The sequence below is a fragment of the Otolemur garnettii genome, unplaced genomic scaffold (assembly GCF_000181295.1).
Source record: "Otolemur garnettii isolate 467f Iridium unplaced genomic scaffold, OtoGar3 scaffold00049, whole genome shotgun sequence".
Classification (NCBI taxonomy): Eukaryota; Metazoa; Chordata; class Mammalia; order Primates; family Galagidae; genus Otolemur; species Otolemur garnettii.
In genome coordinates this window covers 5,909,063-5,916,725 of record NW_003852444.1, presented here as the reverse complement: position 1 = coordinate 5,916,725, position 7,663 = coordinate 5,909,063, and the positions used below count along the sequence as shown (strand labels likewise).

The window sequence follows — 7,663 nt, the reverse complement described above, 5'->3', positions numbered from 1 at the left end:
TCTTAATGCTTTCTCCCTTTTCTCAGATATTTCTTATGTATTATGACTCTTTTTGTTCTTTTTTGAGACAGAGTCTCACTTTGTCACCCTGGGCAGAGTACCATGGCATCACAGCTCACAGCAATCTCCAACTCTTGGGCTTAAGCAATTCTCTTGCCTCTGCCTCAGCCTCCGAGTAGCTGGGACCACAGGTGCCCACCACAATGCCTGGCTTTTGTTGTTGTTGTTGCAGTTGTCATTGCTATTTTAGCTGGCCGGGGCCAGGTTGGAACCCACCACCCTCCATATATGGGGCCAGCGCCCTACCCACTGAACCATAGGCGCCACCCTGTATTATGACTCTTATTTTAAAAAAGTGACCAACATTTACTGAGTATAGGACTTGTCACCTATTACAGTGAGCAAAGGGCTTTATGTGGATCATTTTAAGTCTTCACAACCTCTGCAATAAAAACTACTGTCCTATTACTGCTCAGATAAGGAAAATGAGGCTTGGAAGTATTAAGTAACTTGTCCAGGGCCACCCAGCCAGTAAGAGGCAGGGCTAAAATTCAGTCCCGAGGTGGCTCCGCAGCCACTCACTTCATGCCCCACTAGACACTTTGCCTTCATCCTGGTTGCCTTTCCTGACTTCCCTTCAGTTGATGTGGCCTCCTACATCATCCCTCCTCTTGTCCATCCTCAGTCTAACTTCTTTCAAGGCCCTTATGATCTGTGACAAGCCTTTTGCAATAGCATCTTGTATCAGGTGATCTCCCTGAATCCAGGCCTGTGGGTCTCAGATCAAACCTCCATATTTCAGAAATACAAATAGATCCACGTTATAGATGGCACCCCAGTTTCCTCTGTGTGGCATTCAGGACCACTTCCAATCTGTTCTTCGTCTAACTAGACAAACTGGGACCCCAGCCCACCTCCCCCAGGAAAGTAAATCATTTATTACTCCCCAGTTAAGGAGCACAAGTTCATGCCTCTGAGGCATGCACAGTTCCCTGCTTCTGGGCCTGGGGACTACACGTCCATGGTGAAATGTTCTCTGAATCCTCTAGTACAGTTCCCAGCCCTCTTCCATGATCTCCCCATTCTTTGTTGTGACCTCCTCACCACACTTGTTCCATCACATTGTCATTATTTGTCCACCTTCCTCCCTGGACCTTGGCAGAACTGTATGGTCTTACTCACCCGGGCACATGGCGGCCATTTGGTGACTATTTAACATTCCACCAGTGGCAGCCTAAACTGGATCTGTGTGCACTGCCCGAAGCTCACACCTTGCTAAAGCACTTCCTGCTCAAATCCAGGAACACAGGGCCACCACTAATTTATACCTTTGCACAAATTTTTATAGTAGAAGCACCAGCCGTGGTAAGAACAGCCTCATCCTGAGCTTATGTGTGGTTTCTGTCCTTCCACAGGGCCAGTGCCATCCCTCACACTCAGCACCACACATCCACGTGTGACAGGCCTGCACACAGACCAGCCTCTCACCTGTGCATGTGCTGTCCGTTCACCTGGAAAGCCCATCACCTCCCACCTACACACAACAACATGTCACTTCCGCTACAAACCCTTCACCGGGGCCCCCAGGCAGCTCTCATTCCTCCCTCTTAGACAGGGGAAGATCTCCACATTGTGTCTTGTTCCATGCATCACACGGCTCTCTTCATGGCCTGGTCCCACTGCTGGACTGGGCTGTCCTCAAGGGGGGAGGCCATGTCTCAGTCATCTTGATCTCAAACACCAAGGATGGTGCCTTTCATATATGCAGTGGGTATTCAATAACTGAAGCCAGAGCCCCAATCAAGTTACTACTCAGCCTAGAATCTTCACAAAACCTTCCCTTCTTTTCAAACGCCCCACCCGCACCTCAGGCCCCAAACCTGTTTCCCTCATCTGTGCTTGGTTGCACTGCAGTCACAGTGGACCTCTGAGCACCACTTTGACCTCTGGGTTTTGCTCATCTGTCCCTTCTCCCTGCAATGCCCTTTCCCCTCTACGGCTGTCAAAATTCTATCCATCCTTCAAGATAAGTCAGACGTCGCTTTCTTCATAAAGTCTTCCACTAGCAGAAGGGGCCCCCTGCTCTAAAACCCGAAGTGCTTTGTCCTTCCCAAGTCATTCCTGAAACACTACTCCAGGGGTGAGAATGTGTGATTGTAACAAAAGCATTTGGACAGCAGGGCTGTCCAGACTTTAGCATGGAGCCGTGAACACAGTAGGTGCTCAGCAAATCCTAGGCTGAATGGAGTAGGGCATCATGCCACTCCTGCAGAGACAGCGGCAATCCACAAGGAACCAGTAGGACACCAGTCTCCACTCCTCTCCTCCCCTTTCTTCTCAAAAGAGGCAAAATTTGTGCTCAGGGGAGAAGGGTAGGAGTTGCCCCCCTTTCCTCCCCTCAGCCAACAGTGTGGCTTCCCTTCCAGAGAGGTGAGGTGTGACAGATGAAGTTTCCTTTGCTCCACCCCCAAACACAGACAGAAGTTCACCTCTGGCAGAGTTGTTTTCCAGCTCCCACGGGCTGGTAGCGAGGTGGCCACGCAGGGCACACACCCCACATGGCACGGGGCACCCGGCGCACCTCCCTGGCCAGCATGCAGCCCCTCACCTCCGCCACCTGGGCCGCCCTGCTCCTCAGCCTGGCCTGCGCTTCTGTCCACCGGGCTTGCTGGGCAGGTAAAGTTGTGAGCTTTATTCTGGCCCCTGCAGGGAAGGGGGAGGGAAGGAGGTGGGAGGGTAAGAAGGGGAGGGTGAGGATTCCTTGGCCAGGGTTGGTCCTGCACAAAGGAAAGAGGAAACTTTCTCATCTGATGGATTAGGTGGGGGCTGGGGGGGTCGTGGGTTTGCCTAAGACCGAAATCAAATACTCAACTCTCAGTTAGGACAGGAGCAGCAGCCTCTGTTGGCCTCTGCCACAGGGAGAGAAGAAAAAGCAACTGGCCAGAGTCTCACCCATCAGGGGACCACACTGGCCTGAAACTGCATCTTTTGATCAGCTGTGTCTGGAAGACTCCTTCTCAGCGTCCCTGGGTCCTCCCTGTTCACACTCCTGTCTACCAGCCCTGCCCCTAAGGTCCTCTGTCCCTCCCAGCCCCCAGAGCTGCCTCCACAACCTTCTCAAAACCCACCCACCCCAAAAGCTGTCATCCACTGTCTCCCACACTCCTTCCTCCCAGGGCACTGGACATGCTGGGTCAGCCCATCTTCTCACGGAGGCCAGAGGGCTGGTTTGCGTCTCATGTCCTGCTCTGCTGGTCTGGGCTCTGCACCTCATGGCAGAGGGACATTGGTTACAATCTCATGCTCCTGGCTTTGATCTTGGCCTCAGCTTCTTCAGAGCACTGTCTGCCCTGCTCCCTGACAGGCCCCCAAAAGTTTCTTTCTCCCTCTCTCACCCTCAGTGTCTCCTGTAGGTGGCCTAGTGGGGAGGTTCAGAGCACCAGCTCTTGGGCCCCTCAACTCCGGCTCCCCCAACTTACCACTGTGTGACCTTAAGGGAAGTGCTCACCTCTCTGTGTCCAATCGTCTCGTTTATCACCTGAGGATACTCGGAGTGCTCATTTATAGGGTTGTTATAAAGCAGAAACGGTATGATTTCATGCCGAGAACTTAAAAATAACACGTAGTAAACAGGCGATGGACGTCAGCAGTTATGGTTAGCACATTGGTCTTATTTCCCAACTTCACCCCTCCCCAAATAAGAGTGTTTACTTTCTTTCTGTTTACCCTCACAGTGCCTTGCTTATGACAAAGGTGTAAAAAAAGAAAAAAATCAACAAATTTAACTGCACTGAACTGCTGGGTCTTCCCAGCAACCTGCCCCTTGTAAGTGATTCCAGGTGGGGCCCTGGCTGGCTGGCTGTGCTTAGAAGGGAGGACGGTGATGCTTAAATTCCTAAGAATTCCATCTGGGCTATTCCATTCAAACCATATACAATTGCTGATACTGTGCAGTTTTCGAACTATAAGAAGGGCAACTTCATACAGTTTAACCCAACAGTAGCCGTCAGTTCACCAGGTTTTTTCCACCTGCTTGCTTTGGAGGAAGACCGTTTGCATGGCAAGCGTAGAGGTGAGATGAAAGTCAGGGCCAAGGAAGTTATTTGAGTCACAAGGAAAATTAAAATGGTGAGGAATCAATTTCTCCAAAACAAATCAGGACCAACCTCCAAGCCATTTAGTTGTAAATAATTTACAGTAGTAGATTGCATCAAGGTAATTACTATACTTTAAGCAGGACTTTGGAGCAGCTTGGGGGTTGGGTGGCATCAAATTAGTTGGAATGGTAATTTCATGGTTCTAGCTAAAAAATAGTTTTCCTCCAAACTCCACCAGCTGTGTGACAACAGGCACTGCTGAAGGACATGCTGACCTATAGCCAGGAGGGCCTTGAGAGTTTTTAAACCTTTTCTTTTTCTTTTTGTGTTTCCAAAGAAGCAGATTGAACAGCAATGTAATTTCTAGAAAGGTTCACGTGGTTTTGATCTATCTAGATCAGCATTGGCACTGAATTTTCACTGAGGGAGGAAATGTCCCAAAGCTGCGGACATTTCCAAATGGCAGCCGCTTTCCACATGTGACAGTTAGAACACTTGAAATGTGGCCAATGTGATCAATTTTAATAAATTTAAATAGCCTCAAATGACTAGTATAAGACAGTATGGGCTTGGGTCCTCTCTGAGCCTTTAACAGCTGTGGGAGGCTGTGTAGGGAATGGCTTTTCTTCCTCATATCCTTAACTCCACCCCTACAAATTAATGGAAGTTTCAGAATTCCTGCTAAATTTATTTTTAATCTTTCTGCTCCTTGCTTATGAATCAAGGGACAATTCTTAGTGCTACATAGTCTAGCAATCTCTGGACTTCCTTGTCTAAAGTTTAATTTTCTTTTTATTTTATTTTATTTTTGTGGATAGAGTCTCACTTTGTCACCCTGGGTAGAGTACCATGGTATCATAGCTCACATCAACCTCAAACTCTTGGGCTCAAGAGATCCTCTTACCTCAGCCTCCCACATAGCTGGGACTACAGGCGCCTGCCACAACACCCGGCCAGTTTTAGAGATGGCGTCTCACTCTTGCTCAGGCTTGTCTTGAACTCCTGAGCTCAAGCAATCCACCTGCCTCAACCTCCCAGAATGCTAGGATAACAGGTGTGAGCCACCGTACCCGGCCTGAAGTTAGGACTTCAACAGATGAATCTGGGTGACAGGGGAACACAATTCAATCCATAACAGGGACTGAATTTATGCTTTGTTGCCTGAAGACTCAACATACCTATTCCAGAGCTACATTTGCATAATACTACGGACTTACACAAAAGATTATAAACTCTGTGTCTGGGAACAGTTTTCCCATTGCCTGAGAATATTTCCTGTCTTTTCTTCCAGAAGCAAGCAGCAGCAACAGCTCGGGCTTGACTGGCCACCACCCAGATGCTGGGACCCTGGAGGAATGCCCCAGTAAGCATCTCCACCCCAGCCCCAGAGCTGTCCAGGATCTGGGAGGGAAATACTGGTCCCTCTTTGCTTTCTGTTGATTGGTGTCAGGTGGCTGCGTGCCTGCCTGGCCTTCCTGTGCACTGGTGTGATTCAACCCAGAACTGCTTGCAGAGAAGGTTGAGAAAACTGTCTTGGCTTTGATCTGTTTGGTGCACAGTCTTTGGCACAGGTGGCTTGAATGACTCATGCCCAGGTTAGCAGCCAAGGTACCCTGGATTTAAATGCTTGAAGAAGTTTTAAGGTTCAAAAGCCATAAAAGACAGCTAGTCCATCTTGTGCCCAGGAGGGGAGCTTGGCTTTGGTACCCTTTGTATATTTCTGTTTTTCCCCTTCTTGAGTATTTCCAAAAGCAAGGAGCTCAGAAATTTATAGAGCAACCACTGGTACGCGTGTGTAATTAGTAGAGAGTTCTGCCTGATCGTGTCTGGCTCCCTTTATCTTGCCCTCACTGAATTAACTTATGGGCACTTAAAAAGAAGGGTAATAGGCAGGAATGTGCAGAGATTGAGAATATGGTTTGGAGTCTTGCAGACTTGGATTTGAGTTTTACTTCTGCCACCTTGTGACACTGGACAAGTCGCAGCCTCAGTTTCTTCATATAAACCAGGAAGGGGAGTGGTACCCACCACTTAGTCAGAGTGAACGCTGCCATGTAAAGCGCTCAGCACGGGGCAGGCACCAGCTCAGTGCTCATCAGTGGCAGCCACTGTGTTCTTGTGGTCCTTGTTCCTATTAATGACCTGATGGTCCCTGTCTCTCCCTCAGACGTCGACTTCTGCCCACATGCAGCCCGGTGTTGCCACGCTGGAGTGGACGAGCACGGCTGGATCGCGGCGGCTGTGGGTTGGAGTCTCTGGTTTCTCACCCTCATCCTGCTCTGTGTGGACAAACTGATGAAGCTGACTCCGGACGAGCCCAAGGACTTGGCAGTGTGAGACCGAGACTCCCGGCCCAGGAACGGGTTCTCCACCAATGCACGGACAACGGGTAGGGGACTAGTGCTAAGGTGGCTTCTCTGATCTTAAAGTCATTTTCGCCTTTGAACTGCAGTTACTTTTAAAAGGGAAGGAAGAAGGAAAGAGAGATCCAAATGAGGCAAGTCCAGTTCCACCTCCACGCCCAGCTCTGAAGGCAGTGGGTCTTCTCTGATAAACTCCTCTCTCAAGACAGGCCCTGGGTCAGCTGCTCACGTCTCACCACAGTGTTCTGCCAGGTGCCCAGGAAACATAAGACTTTGTCTTTAGCGAAGTGCATTCAAAATCAAGCTCAAAACCCCCTCACCAAAAACAGGTTGTTGGCTCCCTTGCTTTACCTGAATGCAGGGCATAACTGTCATTTTAAAATATGGGATCCTTCTTGACACATCCCCTGTCGCCCAAGTCCCGCCGCTTCCCCTGTCCCTGCCTTTTCCCGTAGACTGGGGGGGAAATCTCCATTCTGTCCTCTGCCTTTGGATCCCCCCACAGCTCGCCACTCCCCAAGGGCAGCTACAGAGTAGCTGTCACCTCTCTGCTGTTGCTGTCTGGCTTCTCAGAATTCCAACTTCTCAGCCCGGCCCACAGCTCTTTGTGGAAGTCCCTCTGTCTGTCCCTCGAGGGCCTCTCCCAGCACATCGGAGAGTGAGGGCTCAGACTGTCCACTCCCTTTCTGTTGTCTTCAGCTTCTCTGCTGCTATTTCCTCTGCTGGGACAGCTGGCCTCCCCCTCCACCCTGCGAATGAAGGCCCTTCCTGCAGGATCTGTCTGGAGCCTTCCCTGTGTGTCCTGCGGTGACCCGGAGTTGGCGCTTTAGGGCACTTCTGCTGTGCCCTGAGGTGCAGCCACCAGGAATGGGCCTGTTCACAATCATGTCTGTCCTCATACTCCTGGGGCAAAGTAAGCTATTCCCATGTGTTCAGTGAGTGAATGAATGAATGAGTGGGTCCCTGCCCTGGGTGACTGGTGATGACTGTCACCCTGCATTAGGAACCTCCATGTTTCTCCGGATGGTTGACATAACCAACCTCTGAATAAGCCAATGGTTTAGTTCCTACTCTTAGCAAATTACATCCATCACCACTCAGCATGGCAGCATGGAGAGTGGACGTCACACAGCACTGTGAACTGGGCCAGTGGAGGAGGGGAGGGTGGGTTTATTAGACTCGTAAGAAACGACAAAATGACTC

At 50.0% G+C, this 7,663-nt stretch overlaps 1 protein-coding gene across 1 annotated transcript; it reads left to right on the top strand.

Annotated features, from left to right (window-relative positions):
* Window positions 1-2,594: 2,594 nt before the first annotated feature.
* Window positions 2,595-6,434, top strand: TMEM213 (transmembrane protein 213). Its single transcript, XM_012806232.1, has 3 exons — window positions 2,595-2,676; window positions 5,389-5,460; window positions 6,265-6,434. Exons 1-3 carry the CDS (start codon window positions 2,595-2,597, stop codon window positions 6,432-6,434), a joined length of 324 nt encoding a protein of 107 aa, XP_012661686.1.
* The last annotated feature ends 1,229 nt before the right edge of the window (window positions 6,435-7,663 follow it).

Coding starts and splice junctions, on each gene's coding strand:
- TMEM213 (XM_012806232.1), top strand. CDS start 2,595: ATGCAGCCCCTCACCTCCGCCACCTGGGCCGCCCTGCTCCTCAGCCTG. Junction 2,677..5,388: donor CCACCGGGCTTGCTGGGCAG/GTAAAGTTGTGA, acceptor CTTTTCTTCCAG/AAGCAAGCAGCAGCAACAGC. Junction 5,461..6,264: donor GACCCTGGAGGAATGCCCCA/GTAAGCATCTCC, acceptor TCTCTCCCTCAG/ACGTCGACTTCTGCCCACAT.